Source organism: Motacilla alba, chromosome 2 (assembly GCF_015832195.1).
Source record: "Motacilla alba alba isolate MOTALB_02 chromosome 2, Motacilla_alba_V1.0_pri, whole genome shotgun sequence".
Lineage (NCBI taxonomy): Eukaryota > Metazoa > Chordata > Aves > Passeriformes > Motacillidae > Motacilla > Motacilla alba.
In genome coordinates, this window is record NC_052017.1 from 119,698,490 (window position 1) to 119,720,400 (window position 21,911).

The 21,911-nt window shown below is 39.0% G+C and overlaps 1 protein-coding gene across 1 annotated transcript in view; it reads left to right on the plus strand.

Annotated features, from left to right (window-relative positions):
* Window positions 1-21,911, plus strand: part of KCNB2 (potassium voltage-gated channel subfamily B member 2) — a 188,453-nt gene that overhangs the window by 10,270 nt on the left and 156,272 nt on the right. The window contains exon 2 of the mRNA XM_038130233.1: window positions 6,052-6,737. Within this exon, the coding sequence (XP_037986161.1) occupies window positions 6,159-6,737 (579 nt within the window). The 5' untranslated portion in view covers window positions 6,052-6,158. The remainder of the gene's footprint in view (window positions 1-6,051; window positions 6,738-21,911) is intronic.

A 21,911-nucleotide genomic window follows, 5' to 3' on the forward strand; every position in this document is an offset into this window, starting at 1 on the left:
CTTGAACTCTGAAAGGCTTGGTGTCATGACCCCTTCCCTGGGGAGTCTGTTCCAGTGCCCAACCATCCTCTGGGTGAAGAACTTTTTCCTAATGTCCGCTCTGATTTTCCCCTGACATTACACCTACAAAACTTAAAGCTAGTTTTCCTAGAAAGTGTTACATACCTGCATTGAATACAGCCTGAAGTTCTTAAGCCTTAAGTTCATTTTTAACAGCTAAACTAGTAAATACAACAATTGTCTCCCCTGATCTGTCTTGATTTCGGTGAGCATTTTTGCATGTGAAGAAATCCAGCAGATTGATCTTAGACTCTTCAGACCTGAAAATAAATACTTTGAATGGGACAACCCATTTAATAACTTGTTTAATGTTTAATAATTTCACAATCTCTGCTTTTCAATCTGGACCTTTCTTGAACTTTAAAAAAAATAGTAAAATATCAGTACATCTAGAACCAGATTTTGTTTTAAAATGTTGACGACACTTCCAGCAAATTGTGAAAAACTCTTCCATTTGTTTTCAAAGCAAGGAAATTAATTAATAAAATCTTTTCTTGAAAACAATTTTACAAATTGTGACAAAAAGACTTCTGACAGAAATGGTAGAAGTTTGTCCCTTAAAAATCAGAAGAAAGCAAAATTGTTCCCTTTTCCTGTGGTCCTTATGATACAACCTCTTCTTAGGCATCACATAGTTATTTTCCTCAGTGCTTTAAATGCAGGACATGCTCCAGCAGTGAAGCCTGCTTATGTGCTGTAACTTTTCCATCTTCTTTGGCAAAATTTGTATGGCAAAGATTGGGAGAGATGTTTATGACTAAGGCATGCAAGAGTGGCTGGGATGCGAACCTTTTGGAAGAGAAGTCTTGCACATGGAGTCTGTGGAAGGGGTTGGTGCTGCTCAGCACAGCAACCTCCCTGTGTGCAGTTGCACTCACCTGCACTCCAAAGCAAATGGCTGTGAACAAACCACTTACTAGGAGCAGACCTTGATGCATGTGGACTCTCCAGCCATCCTTGCAAATGACTTGGGAGACTCCCAACTGTGCCGTGGCAGGCGATGCTCCAGCAACGTGACAGCGCAGATAACTGGGTTCCTCAGCCTGAGGGTTTAATCTGGTCATGTAGGCATGCCCATCAAAAGGGCTGAAAATGCTAAGCACTCTAAAAAGCAGCTATCTCAGCCTGAGCAGCCAAAATTGTTGGATACCTCAGGCATCTTTGACCTTCATTTCTAAATTATAAAGCAATGGCAATAATGGCCTCCTGCTGAAGGGGAGACTGGGATACCCTGGAAGCACTTGGGCAGGACAGGGAGAGCTCCCTGAGGGGAATTCAGCACTTTGTGTGTAATGCAGGCCTTGCAGCAGGAAATGGTGAGTAACATCAGAGGCCAAATACTGAATGAGAAAGATGAAAAGAAATGGTAAATAATTACCCGTTCATGTAAAGAGGAAGGGATTGATGTGAGAGTCACATCATTAAAAGCTGCATGTCTGTGGTGCGGGGGAGGGCACTTAACCTTCCTTCTGGCTTTCCCTAGCTTTTCAAGTTGTAGTCTTTGAAGTTTTCATTTTTATTTAATGCAAAGAATTGACTTTGATTTGAAGAGTTTTATGTAATATTACAGGTATTTTGCTACAAAGTAGTTTTATTATTGCACAGGAATAATGCAGGGTTTATTTAGATTTGCTTTTAGATATGGGGTAGAATTTTTATTTTTCTCTGCCAGTTGCTAAGAGTGCTGGTGAGCACCAGGCTGGCTTTGCCAGCCTCTCAAGTGATAGTTGCATTTATTACTAGCCCATGGAGGACAAGGTGTGTGGTGGAATTGCACACAGTCTGAAGGTTAAGGCAATAAGCCAAGCTGAAAAGTATTTTAAGTCTTCTTATGGAAAAAAGAAAAATTCTTCTGAGTTAGTTACAGTAGCTAAAATCCAGAAACGTAATTTAATGAATTGGAAAGGTAACTTCACTTGTATAATTTTGTTATGATGAAAGATCTAGTGATTTTGTATTAAATTGATAATGTGGATTTTCAAGTTAGAAATGTTATATAGTAACATAAAGGCAATTGCCTTTTTTGACAAGGTAACCCACCTAGTTGATAGGGGGAAGGTAGTGGGTGTAACCTTTTCTGGATTTCAGAAAGGCTTAATGGTACTGTCTCTCACAGGATCCTTCTGGGTAAAATGTCCAGAGCACAGCTGGATAAACACATCATGGGATGGGTGAGCAGCTGGCTCATGAGTCAGGCACAAAGGGTTGTAGTGAATGGGATGACATCAGACTGTCCTGTCACTGGTGGGGTTCTGCAGGACTCCATCCTCAGATGGAGGATTACGAAGATTCAACATCTTTGTAAATTACCTGGATGGAGGACTGGAAGGGATATTAACGTCACTGAGAATACGAAACTGGGAGGAGCTGCTGACTCCCTTGAAAGCAAGGAGGCCCTACAGAGAGACCTTGCTGAATAAGGTGAGCTATGACCAGCAACATGAAGTGTAACAAGGACTAGTGCCCAGATTCTCCATCTGGGTGGGACAGCTGTGGGTAGATTTGCTGTCTGGGGAATGAGAGAAAGGGACCTGGGGGTCCTGGTCAGCAGAAAGCTGAACATGAGTCAGCAGTGCCCTGGCAGCCAGAAGGGCCAGCCCTGTCCTGGGGGGCATCAGGCACAGCATCGCCAGCTGGACAAGGGAGGAGATTGTGCCTCTCTACTCTGCACTGGGGCAGCCTCACCTCGAGTGCTGGGGGCAGCTTTGGGTGCCACAATATAATAATATAAAGCTATTGCAGAGTGCCCAAAGGAGGATTATGAAGATGGTAAAGGGATCCTGTGATTCTGAAAGTAGAGGCTATTGATTATGTTTTTGTTAAAGGCACAGTTGAAGCCAGGCTTTTTAGCCAAGGTTTGGGGAAAACCTACACAGGAAGAAGTTTTTAAGAAATTATCATCAGAGAACTAAAGAAGGTATGAAGAATGAAAGAAAGTGGGGAAAAAACACTCATGAAGGAAACTAAACTAATTTGGTTATTTATTTTTAAGTTATACGTTCTCCTTCTTCAATGTATATTTCAATGACAACAGCTCTGTATAAAAGGCAAAAAAATCACCCTCAAGGTTCAAGATTCTTCACTCGGGAAAATAACTTTTTTATCTTTTCAGAATGCTGCATGTTTTGAATGGTGGTTCATCCCTTGGTGCATACATATATACATAGCACATTCTCAACACTAAACTTAATCGTGTTTCACTGTTGACTTCAGTGTGGCCACCAGGATTTTTAAAGTTTTTTAGAAAAGCCACATTTCCTCAAGTAGGAAAATGCAACCAATAATTATACTGAAAAATCAAAAGAAGTTTTATCAGCTTTAGACCAGTCATGGTGACATTAGAGTATTTGCATTGTTTAAAAATATGTCTGGTAACTGCACTGCAGAAAAGTTAAAACAATGCATAGTCTTGTTAATCTTTTGTTTCTGCAATCAGAAAAATAAATAAGAATATGGTCAACTTAAGATTAATCAGATGAGATGCTTGATCTCTATTGTGTTTTTACTTGATATTGCTAATATTAGGGTACACATTTTCATTTTAAAAACAGAAAAATAAATCTCTGAGATACAACAGTGAGTAAACTAGTGAACCTCTCTAGGAAACACCTGAAGACTTGACTGATTTAATGAAGGAAAACAGAACCTCTTTATGAATTTCTTAAATTATTTTATTTTCTTAAGTAAAACAACCTTTAAAGGAGAAATATCATTGTGTGTTAAAATCTAAAGGGATTTTTTTAAAAATAGAGTTTGCAAATATTTCCTCTGTAGATAAATATCCTCTCGTAACTGTTTACTCTTTATGTAGCTGTCTGTATGTCAGAAGACTGATAAATGCATCACACATCACTAGGAAATGCTTAAGTGCAGAGATCTTGCAAGGATTGTAGTCCTCCATTCCTCAGAAGTCTCACCATCATCCCCTTGCAGATAACGCAATGAGGAGGAGGGTAAAACCAGAAAAAAAATGAACCTAAGGTCAAGAGGAAAAAAAAAAAAACAAACACAAAAGAAAGGGATATACGTTATGCAAACCTCCTGATGCCAGGGCTTTGATTTTGATAGGATATTTATCTTTGAAAGTGAAGTTATCAGATGATCGTTTTTGTCAACGAAGGTAAATGTCACAGGCTTAAACCCTTATGTAATTAGGCACAGAAGTGCTCTGGGTTGCACTAGGAGATGAGGAAGGATCTTCACAATGCAGTGCTGGAGGCAGGATGGGAAGATGCAGAATATTTGGACCCTTACAGTTTTGAAGTTCAGCTTGACAGTGAAATTGATAACAAAAATGATGGTGTTCTGGGCTGTTGCCATAATTTAGCTTATACACAAAACAAAACAAAAAAGTAAATATTTGGATGTAAGTGTTTTTCTCATACGTAATTTTCCTCTTTTCTGATGGTTTTGGACATGATAGTCATACCTGAACTGTAGTTGACTGAGTCTTGTTTTTATCTATTGGTGGAGGAACTTTTAAAGTTTTGCTATAATGAAATTTAGCAATTTTGATTTTATACCAGCAACCTAGTCAACACTGTCATGGGCATGTGAGATGACACACTGGAATTATTCTTTGTTTTTCCTGATACTTCTCGTAAAGGATTATTCTAAATCATCACTTCCCTGGTGTGGTTCTGGTCTATGTGACCTTCTAATTCTCTTTCAAAGATGAGTTTGTACACCTTTGTTCTTGTGCCAACTGGTACTTCAGTACAAACAGTTCAAACCCCTCCCAGGTGTTTAGTCCTGATGTATTTATAAGTAACAACCCCTCTCAGCACAACTTTCATGCCTTACTGTGCAAAGAGGCTCAAATTCTTGTACACTTCAAATTCTTTTATTTGCTGGACTTACTTCAAACAAAACAAAACAAGCAAATAAAAAACCCCCAAAAAACCAGATTGTTGAATTGTTGATTTTCTGAGAACAAGAGGAGGAGATATCAACTCTGGGAAATTAGTGAGGAGGACTTTCCAAGTTTGAAACAGAAGCCTTGTCTAAGCATTCTTAGGGCCATGATACTATTGCTAGGTTAATATTTAAGCACTGTGTCTGACTGTTGGCAGAAGTAGAGCTGGTTGGTGGGTGTGTTTCCTTCCTGGTTGATTCTGGCGTTCTACATTTAGTGACACACAGCTGCACTTCAGAGTTACTGAAGCACTGGGCACAGTGAGTGAAGATGCACTCGTGGGTTATTCAAACTGAGGTCGGTCGTTGCTGTCATGCAGTCATGTCTGCAGCAATGTAACAGGGGAACAGTGGGGCAGAGAAGAGCCTTGCAGAGGATCCGGAGAACTGTATGCACAGCCCTTGCCTATATAACATGTATGACTGGTCAGTTGGCCACAAAAAACTTAGAATTCTTTTGGCCCCTTTGTAAAGAAATAATTGCTGTGTGGTGCTAAAAATATGACTTCTCAGGATAGCATTTGAATTTTTTGGTAAATAACATTTACCCATGAACTAATACAGCAAACTAAGATTTGAACGGGGACAAGGAGGGAAGCAGTTTGGTTTGGAGATTTTGATATGCTGTGATTGTTTTACTCAGTTTCAATATCTCCCAAATTTGAATTTTTCAATAAAAGGTAGACTAGCCTCTGTTTTTACTTACAGATATCCCTATAATCTTTCCATTTGCACACCTCACACATTAAAAGATAAGTAATCAGATTAAGCTAACACAGCTGCATCAGAAACTGATTCTCAAAAAAGAAAAGAAAAAACCCAAGTCCTTTTTACGAATTGTAGCAGTTAATTTTCACCAATACAGGAATTCCAGTGAGTTTTTCCTTTGCTTAAGCATAGTGCTCTTAGCTGTTCCAGCTATTCCAGTGCTTCTGGATATTACCACAAAGAGTATCACTATAAAGAGGGCAAATTAAAATCATTAAATTTTCATCTGCATATGAAAGTATGGAAAGAGAGAGAGAGATTGGGAAATGCATTGTACCTGGCAATATTCTAATTTTTTGTCTTTTTTAGCTTCAGGAATGGAGCTGTCTGTCTGAAGAGGATTCTGCCCAAATACTCGTAGTCTCCAAGCTCATTTTCCTTCAGACTCTGGTGTTACAACTTCCATCTTTTTCAGAATGGCTGAGAAAGCTCCACCAGGGATCACCAAAAAGTCTTCAAGGTCCACCCTTTCTCTCCCTCCAGAACCAGTGGAGATCATTAGGAGCAAAGCCTGCTCGCGGAGAGTTAAAATAAATGTCGGTGGACTCAACCATGAAGTGCTGTGGAGGACTTTGGACAGACTTCCAAGGACACGATTAGGAAAGCTCAGAGACTGCAATACCCATGAATCTCTGCTAGAAGTATGCGATGACTATAATTTGAATGAAAATGAGTATTTTTTCGATCGACATCCAGGGGCTTTCACTTCCATTTTGAATTTCTACAGGACAGGGAAACTACATATGATGGAAGAAATGTGTGCTCTCTCTTTTGGCCAGGAGCTTGATTATTGGGGGATTGATGAAATATATTTAGAATCTTGCTGCCAGGCAAGATACCATCAAAAGAAAGAGCAAATGAATGAGGAACTGAGGAGAGAGGCAGAGACATTGAGAGAGAGAGAAGGGGAAGAATTCGATAATACCTGCTGCCCAGAGAAAAGGAAGAAGCTTTGGGACTTGCTTGAGAAACCCAACTCATCTGTTGCAGCAAAGGTAGGATAAACAATAGTCTTAATGCAAAGATAGTAGAAAATGGTTTCATGACCCATGCATCTGACTTGTAGGAATCATCAGCATCAATTAAAATATTTAGAGGAAAGAAGAATCATAAAATCTACGTATCATTAAATGAAAACACCCAAATCTAAACCCCACTGAAATCAGCAGAAGGAACCCTGTTGAGTTCACTTGATTTTAGGCAACTACTGTATTGTACCGTACTTTGCTTTTGTTGTATGTGATGAGAAACATCTGTGGGATTCTTAATGGACTCCATATTAAACACTTCAATGAAAATGCAGACAGAGTACATTATCTACTTGTTTGTTAGAAAAGTATTTGGTTATGACAAACATCCATTTCAGTGCTGCTTGTCCGGTTACAGGCACTGCATGTGTGGTGTGTCAGTGTTTGCTGGGTTGTGCTGGATAAGCTATCAAAGAGTCATCAGCTGGTCTGGCATGGTTTTATTATGGCATGTTTTCTCTTATACTACATTTTTGCAATCAAGAATTAGAGTGTTTTGTATAAAGATACTAAAATATTAATGCATATATATATTTATATGCATGCATATTTATGTGTATACCGGTATGTGTATATAAACAAGTATATATTCTATACATGTATACACACACACAAATATATATGTGTAAAGTTTATATCTATTTAGTCAGAAGTGAGAACAAATTCAGATGAATCCTGGGTCCAGTTCTGCTGTCTTCAAGCAGGGAAGTTGGCTGAAGTCTCACTGATGCAGTGGAAAAGTTTGCCCTGGTTGTGGAAATGGGACTGCACACACAGATGTTGGTACTGGTATTTAAAAGAAAGATTTTCTTGCATCTTGAGGAACTTAGCTGTTCTGTTTGTGGTGTGAAGCACTAATTAATGGGAGGTAAATTTTGGAAGCTCATCTCCATTTTGAATGACTCAAAATGAAAGTGTTCAATGTTTAGATATTCGTGTTAAGCTTAACTGTGGCTTTATTTTCTTCTGTTGTTGTTTGTTATTGGATGCAATGCTCTTGGACCAAGGTAAGTATTAAAATATGATGCTGCAATGGACAAAAAAATGAGAATTCTGGCAAAGATTTTTCTTGCAATAGTAACTCTTACTATTGAGGCACAATACTCATTTTTTTTAAATTTTCATTTTTCATTGGGAGCTACCTAACTTTTTAAGCAAGGAACTTCATTTAAAAAAATGTTGTGGCAGAATTTAAGGTTCGTAAGTGGAATAAAAGCTTATAGGAGAAAAATGAAAGTATTCAGAATATTTTGGAAAACTCCATGAATAAATTTATTCAGATTATTTTAGAAAACTACATGAATAAATTTTCTGCTTCCAAGATACATATTCTGGGCCATATGTTCCTCTCCAGGAGAAAGAGCAGAGGGGAAGCAGATGGGCATAAGTTTTGCCAAAAAGGGTTCAGGGAGGCCGTGTTACGCACCGTGATCCCCTGGTGCAAGCTAACATCCATCAGCCCTCGCCAGCAATTCTGTGACACAGCTGCTGCACTGCCTGCAGGACTCAGGGACCAGCTTCTCAGTCCTGCATGCCTTGAAACATCACCAGTGTGTTCCGTAACAGACCTCTCCTCCTGGAGACGGGCAGGAGGAAATCCTGTCTGAGCCACACTGCTGAAACACACTGCACGCGACCTGGGAGATCACCTGGCCGCGGACGCTGCCTCAGAGACATCCAGCAGGCAGATTTGTTTGTGAAATATTTTCTCTTTTATATACAGAAACGAAGACAGTTGTCTCTAAGGCTTGAGACATATGCTTAATTAGTGTTTTCCTAAGACTAGGTAGGAGTCAACACAGTAAGATGAAGCAGATGAATAAAACAAAAGTAATATACTGATTTTTTTACATTCTTTGCCTGTGACTTGCTTGCATTCATTTGCATGTTGAATAAATGCAGAAATATAGGATGAACTTGCATGAGTGCTTGCCATTCATCAAACTGTTCTTACAACTTACACAGTGCCCCATCACGTATTTGCTTAAAAGAAGTTAGGCTGACCCTGAGCTTTTAAGAAAATCCCCCTTTGGTCACTCTGAGCAGATTTCTCCTCAGATTTTGCAGATGAATGTGGCTGTTTCTTCAATTTCCCCAGATGTCTAAATAATTATTTTTTACCTTTTTATTTCCTTTTCCCCTCATGCCCTAATTTGATTCAATGTTATAGATCTTTCTTGCTACAGGGAGTTTCACATTGCACTTGTATACATGTTGTAATGATTTTCATTATTTCAATTGCCTTTTGTCTAAGTCAATGCCATTTGATGTGGTTTCTGTGGTTCTGGTAGCTAGAAGACACCATAATACATGCACTCAGTTTCTCTATCTAGTCACCTTCAGTCTGTAAATACATATATGAGCCAAAATTATAGTCAGATATGCCCGTGGCAGCTCAGACAGCTATAGAAACTTGGCTGAATGAAAGGAGAGCAAAGACCATCACAACACCTTTGACCTTAGGTAACATAAAACAAGATATGATGGAATCAGTTGGATGCACTTTGAAACAGACTGTATTAGGATCAGTGGCAAAGTTTTGCCTGAAGTGTTTAGATAACATCTCTTTTAGATTTTTCATTTTTGTGTTTGGTCAAATAAGTTTCTACTTTGTCCTGAGACAAGAGGCACAACCATCTTCTTTCCTCTGTAGGAGTAGAAGGGATGGTAGGATTTTGACAGTGGCAAGTTGGGAACCAAGTGAGGAAATACTACCAGAAGCCTCAAATTCAAATATTAGCTGCCTTTTGAAGAAATGAAACCATATGAATGTGCATAAATATCCTATAGGTGCTTGTGCAGTCATTTATATCCTGTGTGGCATCTGAGCAGTTGACAGGAACAGCTTGCTTTTTAATCCCTTTCACATCAAAGATTAGAAATGTGAGATAAATACTCGGATGTGGTTTTGATATGTGACTGTGTCTTGCCACTTCTTGATTCTGCTAAGAACCCTGCTAGGTCTGATCCAAAGCTTACTGAATTAAGAGGGAGTCCTGCTTTGGATTAGGCATCTCAGGACAAATCCTGCTCCTTTGGAGGTCAGTGAAGGTTTGCCACTGACTTCCCTTACAGCAAGGTGAGACGGAACAAGGTGACAGTGAATGAGCAGCATGTGTTTTACAGGATATGCAACAATAAATAGGAGAAGGCAAGAAGAATGGGTGGCAAGAAATTAATACTATGTTTAGCTAGTAAAAAAAAGAATATTATAGGTCAAGTACTGTTGCACAGTACAGGCACACAACTTTTTGAGTTTTTTTTTTTAATTTAGTAAATGCAGATGTGCACCTCATCTCAATCACCAATTATCATATTAGAGGCACAGCTATTCTTGCTTAGTCCTCATCCCAGGAATTCAGTGGACAGTTGTGAATTCAGTAGACATTTCAGCTGAGGAAAACAGGATTTGCCTCCATTTTCCAGTGCTCTCATTCATAAGCTTTTTAAGTAGGATTAAGATGTGCAGAAGTCCAGCCATTTCAGACATGTACAGTGCTATGGGAGAAGCAGTGCTGGGATTTATAAAGGACAGGAATTTTGCATATTTTACATCTCAGAGAGGTCCCAAAGCCTGGTCTCCAAACCACAGAGTTTTGTATGTGTCTGGCATTCTTTGGTCCGGAATATCATCTGAGTTTTTAGATCAGGCATTTATTTATACTTATTGTGTAACCAGGAGTTTGTGAAAACTGTCTTTAAAAAAAAATATTTTACTTATGCTATCAGCCATCATTTAGTCTTTTATTTGCAGCTGCTGGACCTATAACAGCCTCCTTAGTGCAGCAGCAGCTCTGACCAACCTGTCAGTAGTATAAAAGTCCTCAACATATATGAGAATGAGCACTGACTTCAGTCAGATGTGAGCTTTGTGCAGCTGGATTGCACCAGTGTTTACGGTTCAGCGCCTTGTTGAACTGGCATGTTAAGAGAGCACCTACCTGAGCCAATGTCAGCTGTGTCTCAGGTATTCTGTTTTGTGCAGTCCACTCAAAATCAAGGGAGCCTTACTTTGGAATGAGTGTCAATCAAATGAACCCATTTAGTATGTCTTTCAAAGAGTTAATGCACGAACTCTTCCTTTCATTCTTGCTTATTGGGTCCAATAGCCTGATTGTTTTCTCTGTTTTTTAATACTGATGAAGCTCTTTTGGGCTAAATCCTAAATAAATATGGAATGTTTCTAGTCAAGATGTTTTACTGTAAATATAGGGGGAATGAAACAAGAAATAAGTGGAATATCCAGGAGTATCAAAGACCCTATGTCTGCCTAAAGATATCTGATAGTGACTTATCACCTTTCATCAACAAGAGTATTTTAATTACCTTACAGTAACATTATCAACAAATATCACTCAGATTTTCCAGTTTGTGTTTTAGATTCCATGTTGCCCCTTTGAATACAACTAGGATATAATTGATTGTGATTGATTCTACAGTTCTTTCTTACGCAAGTCATTTTTTCTCATATGAATATTTGCATCAAACTCAGTGTGACTACTAACTGATCAAGTACAAAAGGCAGTACAAAGTAATATAAAAAATTACTATTCAGTCACATTCTGTCCTTGAATTTTTGCATAACCCCTGTTGATGTACATACACAGAAGGGTAAAACATTGGCCTTTGTGTTTCTGCAGAATGGGGTTTGCTTTATTTAAAGTGAGACCTGATAGGGTTGAAAGTGTTCTCTGTTAATTCTGTTTGTTTCACTGCATGACTGATTTTTCCTTATTTTATTGATTTCTGTTTTTCTTTGGGTTAGTTTTCAGTTTTTGGTTTTTTGTTGTTTTTTTTTTTTGGTTTGCATTACAAATTGTGACATGAGTATTACTTCTTTGTAAAAAGCATACTAATTTATTAGCTAACTAGTGGATTGTGGATTACAGAAGATATAATTATCCCAAGCCTGACTGGAAATTGTGAGGACTTTGTGTGCAGTATTGAGCAACTAATCCCTTTTGTGAACAAAAATTCCTTTGGGGTGGGGAAAAAAAAAAGCAGGAGGCACACAAGAGGAGATTTAGGCCGCCGGTATGTATTTAGCTACACATGCATTTTGGCTAGGCTTGCCACAATGACTTGCCAAGAGAGGCAAGACACCTATTTTACATTAAGGGCCTGATTCTTATTTTCCACTCTCTTATGTATAATTCACACTGACTCTCATGCCTATTCCTTGTAGAGCAGCTTAAAAGTGGTCTTAGAGTGAGTGGAAATTAGCAGAGTCACTATGCATGACCAGAACAGAGCAGAGTGTCACATAGGACATTTCATTTTCCCCTTGCAAGTCCTCATAAATTGGATTGTCACAGTGTTCATTCAGGGGTAAACCCTGACTAATGGTGTGCTACTGGTTACCTTTGGGTTGAAGGTAACCATATAAAATCAAAGTACTTTAGAAAAACTTAGCTTTGTATATTGTGATATACCTCAGGGCATGATACTCATTGGAGATAAGTGTTCTTTTCTAGCTGGTGTGTGGCTTGAACTTCTGTCTGACCTCTGGTTTAAATTTATTTTTGGGGGCAATCCTGTCACAAACCTTTATTCAAATGGACTACCAGGAATAATATCATTTGCATTGTTGCTCCCAATACTTCATAGAAATTTGTCCGCTGAAAATAAGTTATGGTAAAGCGCAGAGAATGGTCACTGGTAATAAATAGGTATCTTTATTTCACAATTGTTTCTTCCAAGGAGACCCATTACCACCCTTTGCTTTAAAGGTGAAGTTCTTTCTTGTGCCAAACGATAAAGAGAGTCAATGTGACTGTAAGACAAGGAGATTATATTGGATCCTAGTCATTCATATTTAATAACTCAAGTGTTTTAATGTCTTGAAAGATAAGTGAATTTATTGCTTTTTCAATAGATATTATATCAAGGAACAAAGAAGACTGGCAGTAGTTAATTGATTTTGTTTGAAGAACTTACATATGCTCACTGCTAAGCTGGTCATTAAGAGATTATTTACCTTCTTTTTAGTTCTTATATGAAGTATCATGTAACCCATGATTCAGCATTTTTGGTCAGTTTAAGGTGTCATGGGAATACAGCTACCATCTGATCTGTCTTGCTTCAGAGGTGTTCAGTACCTCAGTTACATACGGGTTCCCTTCAGCCCTGAGATTTTATCAGTGGTGTGCAAACTTACTAAAAAACCTACTACAAACTGCTATTGGAATGAGTAAAATGTCCTTTGAACCGACTTGCTTATTATTGGCACTTAATTCTCAGTAAAACAGATGCTGATATTGTGGAAGCACTGCCAAGGGCAGAGATGCAGTGACTCATATTATAACAGTGCATCACTGGCATCAAGCACTGGCACCAGGGAATATCCCCATTCCCTGTATGAACAAAGGGATGAGAATTTTACTTCTGTAGCTAAGATAAGGGGCTTCACTGACTCTGGTTTTATGGATACATTAAGGTAAATTAAAGGGGATTCATGATGACTCTTGTTAAAGGGGGAAGAAAGAGGCAAGAATAATTATTTTTAAATTTGGGCAAATCCATTCTTTGTATTTGGTAATAATATCTAATTGATAATGTTTTGCAAAACAAAGTATTAAAGTAATGAATAGAATATTCCTGCACTTGTGACACCATTCACAGAATCACACAGTAGCTCTTGCACAGAGAAACCTACTAGGATTTGGAATATATGATATTAGAGTGATTTACCAGCAGGTACCATCTGCATGAGAACAGCTATCCTTTGCCATAATGGATAGAAAGCATTTATTCCAATTTACCCCAGCACCTTGTGTCCCTAATTTAGGAGAGCAAATTAACTTAATTTAACTTAGGAGAGTAATTTAACTACAACAACAGCTTCTTTTACCACTGGTCATATCCTTTTTTTGTGCTGTTACCATCTATTGAGTGTAGAGTAGCCTCAATGGTATATATCTTTTAAAATATGTACTGCAGTATTTCTGGTTAGGAGGGTGATGTTTTGGGCATTACAGCATGCCCCTCACGAAATCAGAGGCATCTCACTAGCTGGATTTTCAGCTGTGACATGTCACTTAAGCTGGGTAATGCCTGAGGGGACAGACCAGGCTGTTGTGACTTTCCCTTCACCCACAGGCAGATCATATGTCCTAAAAATGTTGCATTTCCGTTCCATGTTTTTATAAGCAGCTGCCAGTGTATTGTCTTCTCTCATGTAAGATATTTGGAAAGAATCTGATGCCAGGGAGATACACTAATAAATTAAATGATGAAACATTATCTGGGCAAAATCTATGGGACACAAAGGGCTGCATCTTGTTGTCTGGATTAACAGTCTCTGTCTGGCTTTTGCAGAGCTGAGAGGCAAAACAAATCTATATGATCCTTTGCAAACTGGCTTTTGTTTGGGTCTCTGATTTTGTTGCAAGATGCAGAACAACAAAAAGTTGCTCCCAAGTGACTGGGAAGCCAAACAGACTGTTGCATGTTATTTATTTCAGAAAAAAAAAAAAAAAAAAGGTATTTATCATGACATATGGCAGACTCATGAGTTTTCTATTTGATGAAGATATGTGAATATTTGACACATAGCACTGAAAACCAGGTCCTTTGGGGGAATATTGAAAACACGCAAGTGACACTGGCACAGCTGTTTCAAAGTGACTTTGAGATTAAAACAGGATCCCAGTACAGTCCTTATATGAAGCCTCCACAGTCTGCTCTTAACATGCCTTGGTTGTTCTGTTTTCGAGGTAGCATGAAAAAAAGCCAGGGTTTCAGGTGGGATGAGTGAATTTGATTTACACTAGGTGGGACTCAGAAAACAGTTCTACATTTTAAGTAGTTTTATAAGCCTGCAGTATCCTTTCCAGGTGAGTGTTACAGCATTCTAGTTGAGGCAATACCTGTACTCCACATACCATACCTAAGACAGCTCTTCTGGTGTTTTTGAGCAGCTGTGGGAGGGGGCAAGTTACCTTTGAAAAGCATGCTTACTTTGGCACTGTAACTATTAATTCTAAATATTACCAGCTAGCCTTTATTTCCAAAATAAGTGTTTGGATTTTTTGGAGTTTATCCTACACATACACTATACATAAGCGTATACAACACTGACAGCTGAGCCATTAAAAAAAAATTGCTCACAATATTGCACATGAAGAAGATATGTGAGATGGCTGAAGCTATCAGAGCAGTAGTTTTCTTTCAGTATTGAAGTGCCTACAAACTGCCTGAATCATATTTGCTGAATTTTCAAATCATCGTGTAGCTACTTGTAATAAATATTCATACAGGATTTCTTCTAAAATGCAGGGAAAGACAGGAGCCATGGGATGCAAACCTGCAGTCTGAGGAAGCTTTTATCTGAATGAAAAGGTGAACTCCTGAGTTTAGTCTTACCTGACCTCTGAGGCTCAAGTTCATTCCTTACTGAGAATCTTTTATGCCTGCTGCTTGTGGAAATGATGTTGTGCTCCCAATAGCTTCTGCCTAAAAGTTGGTGCTTCACCAAACTAATAAAAAATCTTGTAGGGTTTTCTAAGTTATTCTGTCCTTGTCTCTAAAAGATAAGATAATGAAAAGTCCAAAAAGAGCTGTTCTTCACAAAACAGCTCTTAAAGGGGGAGCTTTCCTTTCCAAGGCAGCAGTGAGCTTCACTGTGGTATGCTGGGGCACATTTGTTACCCAGAGTTCACTGTCTTCAATCATCCATCGAGTCCCTCTTGATGCAACCACAAGGGTTAGACGTAGCTTTAAAAAGCTCCAGTACAGGAGCACAGCTCCAGTACAGGCTGGAGCTATCTCAAGGACAGCCGAGTGGCAGTGACAGTTCCAGGTATCACTGGCCACTTGCAGAATGCCCCATCACAAGGGATTGCTGCTGGCATGCTTTGGGACAGTAAAGCTTGCTGTGATTTCATGTATTCTTGGGAATGGTATTATTGGCTAACTCCTGAGATGGTCCAATTTTTCATACTCTTTCACTCAGTTGGATTCCTGTGACAGACAGAAATGACATCAAGCTTTGTTGTTACAAACTCAATGTTCACACAGTTTCTTTCAATCACTGAAGAAGTCTCCTTTTGGATTGCTTACTGAAGGGTCCTTGGATGACCTGTCTATTCTGTTTTGCTGAAGTATCTACCAGTGTGTTTGACTTTGGGGGAGGTTTTCCTGGAGAACAGTGAATATTGCTAAAATGAAGTAGGTAAGGCTGTTCTTTTGAAGATGTATAAATGTGTTACAGGCTTATTCTGAGAAGAATTGGGAACTCATTTCCATTTCTGTTACTTTCATAAAGCCTTTGTATTTTCATGTGTCATCTTTTAAAAAATTTGATATAAGTTCTTTTGTAGAGTTAAATGCTATTTGAAAAAAACTGTTCCAAAAGTATCTTGGTCTGTGGTCTCTACATGTATGCATACAGTTTCATTTTGTAAGATGATAGCAGAGAAAAATTTGGTTAGTGTCCCTGCATTCAGTTGTTACACTAACATTGACTGCAAAGTTCTTTAGGCTATGGCTACCTGCATTTAGCACAAAAGGCAAAATGTGTAATATGAAAAGAGTACATAGGTATGAGGCCAGTCCTGTTTCACTGAACTCTACAGCCTTTTTTTAGAATTGAAGCAGGATGGACAGATTACTCAGGTCAATAATATGTGCTTCAGTGAACCTGATACTTATTGTAATCTGCATTTTAGATTGATGTATTCTTGGGCCTGATGGTGAGGTTGCTGTTCATGGATTTAATTCTAAACTACATGTGAAAAATTTACTCAAAATTCTGTGGGTGCTCCAGTAGTAGTGAAATGGTGAGTAATTCCTCTTAGCTTTTCAGTGCTTCTTCAGTCTGTTGAATTTAGGAAGAATCAACACAGTTTGCTACATTCTTGTATGTGTAGTTTTGGATGAAATAACTAAGTTGAAGAGAGGGTCTTTTAATTAGAGTAGCTGATAGAGATGAGAGCTCTTGGACTGAAAAATAATTTGCTTGATGAGTGTATTATAGAGGGAGTAGATGAGGACTAGATGTGCTCTTTAGAAGGCATTCTTAGTACGTGTTAACACAGAATGGTGGGACAAGTCTTATTACAATATTGTGTAACTGATGTTAGTAATGTCTGTATGAAGAATAAGCTCTTCTGAAATACTCCTCTTTTCTGAAAGCAAATTAATTTCCTTTGATGATGATGAGATGCTTTGATGATGAGAGCTGCTATGTCTGACTCACAGGTGTCCCCTCTCAGTCTGATTTCTGTTGTTAATTGAAAACAAATTTTTTAGTTTAGGCGGGTATGAAATTGAAAGGAAAAACCTAATCTTAGAAATATCCATTATTGCACTGAATCTCTGATAACGTGTCTGAAGCATTTCAGCAGTAATGATTCAGATTAATGTAACTTCAGCATTTTTAATCCAGCATCAGCTTCCTCCCTAACTGGATTAAAAAACAAGACCCGACCCTTACCTAAGCCCCATTTTCCTGAGAAGGAGGCTGTGTGTGACAGGGAGGTGGTCAAGAGAGCACAGTTACTAGCAGGGTTTTGCTGCTGCCAGTCTTTCATGGAGGCATCCTTCCCCAGGACTTTACTGGAGGGCAGGGGGCAGCTGGAAAGGGCACGGGCAGGCACAGGTATCTCCTGCTTGTGAAGCCAACACATGCAAACAGCAGGAGAACCTGGGTCCCTGCAAGCAGGAGGCACAACTGCAAATCTCTGTGATGCCTTTGCCCCCTCCATTTTTAAAAAGGAAGATGGGAAGAAAGTCGTCAAAAGCTCTTAACCTTTTCTGATATTCCAGTTGTGTGAAAAGGAGTACTATCCCTTGGGAACTAGGCTGAACTCGGGTGTTCCTGGGAGGGTGAGCAACTTGCACATATGCCAGTCGTGGATCCCTGTGGCAGATCAGTTTGCTGCAGGAGCACACATGGCAGTCTTTCCTTGTTCCAAACACGTGACAATGGATTCAGGAACAGTTCTTCAGTGCTGTGCCATAGACAAACAGCACCTCTGGGCACAGAAATGGTACTGAACCTGCCTAGAGTTTACATAAGTAAAATGCAAAAGAAGAACGGAGGTTTTTAATTGGATTTCCCCTTTTCATTTACCATCCATCCAAAACTACATTTTTCTTTTCTCTGTTGTAAATGCGTGAAGGAGTCAATCAGAAGTCAAGCGAGACTTTCTTTTTTCTTTAGGTCTATAGAGAAGACTCTTACAACATTTTGACATTTTTGATAAATGCTTATTTTTTAATATCACCGTAACTAATGTTTTAAAATTTCTCTGGAATGAAGCCTCCCCTCCAGAGGGATGTTCACCTAGGTCACCTGAGATCTCCATATTTATAGAAGGGCAACCAACCATTGACTCTGTTGTGCACTGATTTAACACTGATCTAGTGTGTAAGAAAAAAAGAAGATACATTTTTCTGTGGATGAAAAATGCTGATAAATTTATTCAATGATGTCAAATATTGGTATTCATTGTTTGGTAAGTTTTCACAGCTAAGGTAGATTCTAGACTTAGGGTGCTATTTTGAAACACAGTTTTTAAAGGACATTTATAGTACTCAAAAGAAAATGGGATGAGATAATAGATCAAAATGAACATAAAAGCATAGAGCCAAGTTGTGTCTGAACAGCAAAAGCAGTCTTTCCTTCCCCTTCCACGCAAGATCTGTAGTCCCAGTTGTGCAAGTGCACTCTCCTTCTTCTGCACAATATTGTTTATGTCCATATTGTCCTTTGACCATAGGAAACCCTCAAGGCCACCAGGCCACCAGGCTTGGTGATGATGAGAGCTCAGCCTCTGCAGTGCAGCTGGTGCTTCATGAAGCCTCACCAGAAAACAGCACTGGGCAAGTGGAGGGCTCTGCACAAGGCCTCGCTCTGGGGTAGCTGGGCTGCAGCCTGTTTTGGGGACAAGCTGCCTTGGGGACAAAGCAGGGTGTAAGAGCTCTGGCTGGCTTGTCATGTGTCAAAGGCAGGAAATCTGTTTCAGGAGCGAGATGCATGTTAGCTGGAATAACATATGTGATTTAGATAATTAAATTGCACCTTGTATAAGGAACCTAATGTCAGCTGTACAGCTGGCATTGCTTTGTATGGTAAGGATGAAAAAAAAAGGAAAATAAATAGGCAGTCCAAGTCACCAGATAATTTCCCTAAGGCTAGAAGTAATCATCAGAAAAGAAGACCAAGGACAGGGTAGGGAATAGGAGAAATATAATCAGCAAGTATCTACATGTATTGAAATCCCAATGCCTATTAGGGCTTTTATTCCTAAAATCCATCACGTTATTACTCCTGTCTTTTTAAAAATTCTTAGCACGGTATCTCAAATAACTTTTGTTTCTATTGTCAGACCTTTCAGTCATAGGCAGTGGCCATACAAAGGGTCTCCAGTTTGCCATGTCTTAATTCACAGCAAGGAACTTCAGAGTAGTGACAGCCATCTCCTGAGAGAGGAGGTCTGATGACTTGCCTACTTGTGAGTGAGATTATTCCTTCTGTGAAAGCAAAGCAGTGTTTTCTCCAGCTGCGTAGGTCAGAATTTTAAAGCAAGCTGGGGACAGCTGTTGCCGCCTGTTTACTGACAGCTTCTCTGTGTGTGTTGGGCATATGCATGCAAAAATCACCGTGCAGAGTGAGGTGCTGAGCTCAGTCACATCAGCATGTCACCGCACCAACCCAAAACCAAGACACCCCAGGGAGGGGTATACATTGTGCCTGAGAATATTCTCAGCTTTTTTGTTGTGTAAATCAATCCCAGTAAAGATTTAGTGCCACAAGCTTACCTCTGGGGTGAAAAGACATCTATTAAAGAAAGCATGAGCATTTTCTTGCATGTGAGAAGCAAAGTTAATGAGCCTTGCTTACAAATTAAATGCAAACAAGTAGATACATATTCTCATCTGTCCCTACTGTCATTGTTTTAGTACTGAGTTCCTTGTAATATTGAAGTGATTTGAGATTTACAATTGTTTGACAGAGCAGGGAAGCCCTGTTGTACAAATGTGAACCTCAGGTTCACTCCATCTACTTTAAGGTCCCAGAAAAGTTTCTGACAAAGTGGGAAGCTGGATCCAGATCTTTCACCTGGAACATCTTTTATTTCTGTGGAAATTTGGTCTTGAATATTTTAGACTTAGAACAGGCAGAGTTTATCCTCTCATACCATTAGTAATTAAATAATGTTTTCATTTAATAATGCTGGCAGAGATTTGAAAGTCTAAGAGATTCAGCTGCCTTGTTTCTACTCCTTTTAATGGAAAATAAGCTATTTTAGCCAATACATTGTGGGTGTGTCCGTGTAATGGTGTACATGTCAGTTGGTCCCAGAGCCTTTTGACATGTTTCGTTCAGTGCTATAGTTTAGAAGAAAATTTAAAAATTATTCTATACTTACAGAATTTAACTACTACTTATTATAGTAACCATTTGCCTTTGATCAAGTTCCTACAGTGTAGCTTGAAAAGTGAATTAATATTTAATTTCAGTCAATAAAAAAGACTTTGTGGGTGGAAAACCAAAAATAAATGCTAAGAGCCAAGATAAAAGTGTAAAAAACTCTTCAAAAGCATCCAGATTTTGCTTTAGATATTTATCCATAGTCATTGATTCTTAATTCCGTGCTGATCTTTTGGCTTTGGTAAGCAAGTATTAAATATCTCCTCTGAGATGCTGCAATCTGCCTACACTTCCAGTACACTGTAGACAGCAAGAGTTTATAATGGGTACAGGCAGCTTCCTCTAGATTCTGAAATGGGTTGCAGGGCAAAAGTTACTAAATTAATTCCAGCTGCTCTAGCCCGGCATGGAAGCCTGATTGTTGGCTCACCCTTTGGTGCTACTTTCATAGTAATTCGCCTTGGTTAGGAGGCAGAAATTATTAACTTGCAGGGAGGACCATGCTGACAGCTCCAGTGATGCTGTGCATTGTGGAGGGACCAGCACACTGAGTGATATTTGATTTCTCCATGAAGTTCCATCCATGGAGTTCTGTGTCTTCCAAATTTTTTGTTCAGTATATTGCAGAGGAGAAGAAACAGAGTTTATTGCAGGTGGACAAGGGGGAACTAAGGCTGTTGTGTATTCACTCAAGACAACAGTTTTGACTTTCAGAGCAGTAAATAACTTATTAGACCTTTCCTGCAGCTGCTGTCTGGATGGAGACATTTATTTTCTGTTCACTGTGACTTGTGGTCACAGTTCATTTTCATTACTCTGAAGCTGCACCAGCCAGTAGAGAATATCTGTGTGCAATCCCAGAGACCTCATAGGCTGAGTAAGTGATGGGCAGGAGGGGGGAAGACCTGAGTGCAGCAAATGACATCCAGCAGTGACATGGTTACAGTAGTTGGTGCCACTGGAGCACTGCAGCTGGGCTGTTGAAGAGTTCCATAGTGCCTGGCATTTTCTTAAACAACACGTGTAAAACTTCTGTGAATTAACTGTTCTTCATTTTTTCCTTACCTGGTTCTAATTTCTCACTCTTGCATGGCTCAGAAAATGTCCGAACTGGGCATTCTGAAAAACAGAATTGATGTGGGAGGTAAACTTCAATAAAGTCTTCACTTAACATTGCATTTAGTTATTGCTCTGTGTCACAAAAAGTGAACTGAAGACATTATGAAAATTGTTTACAAAAAAAAAGTAAGGAAAATATATCATGAAGAAGCAAACAAAATCCAGCTGATCATCCACTTGAGAGAAAATAAAAAAAATAAATCTTCTTAAATAAGAATAGGAAACAATATCAGTAAAAACTCCAGTGCTAGCAAAGTTCTTATTAAGCCAAATATGTAAAAACAGATTAATCAATACATGTTAATGTGCGATGTAAACCATGTAGGTTTAAAAAAAACAAGGCAAATGGAGTGAAATGCCTAGTTTTATTTGAGGATGTCAGCCAAATAAGTGTTTCAGAGCTTTGATGGAAAGAAATCCTGTAATATAAAGGTACAAAGTACGTATGAATGACAGAGGAAATTTCCACTGGAGTAAAGTTCCTGTACTTCAGGAGTGAAGAGCTCACACTATCAGGAAGAACCCACAATGACTGATCTAAACAGAGGGAATGAAAATGTACAGCTCTTCTATCTGCTGCTCCATCTGTGTGTGGAAAGGGATTGTGAAAAGCTGAAGGGAGCAAAAGACTGCAAGTGCAAATA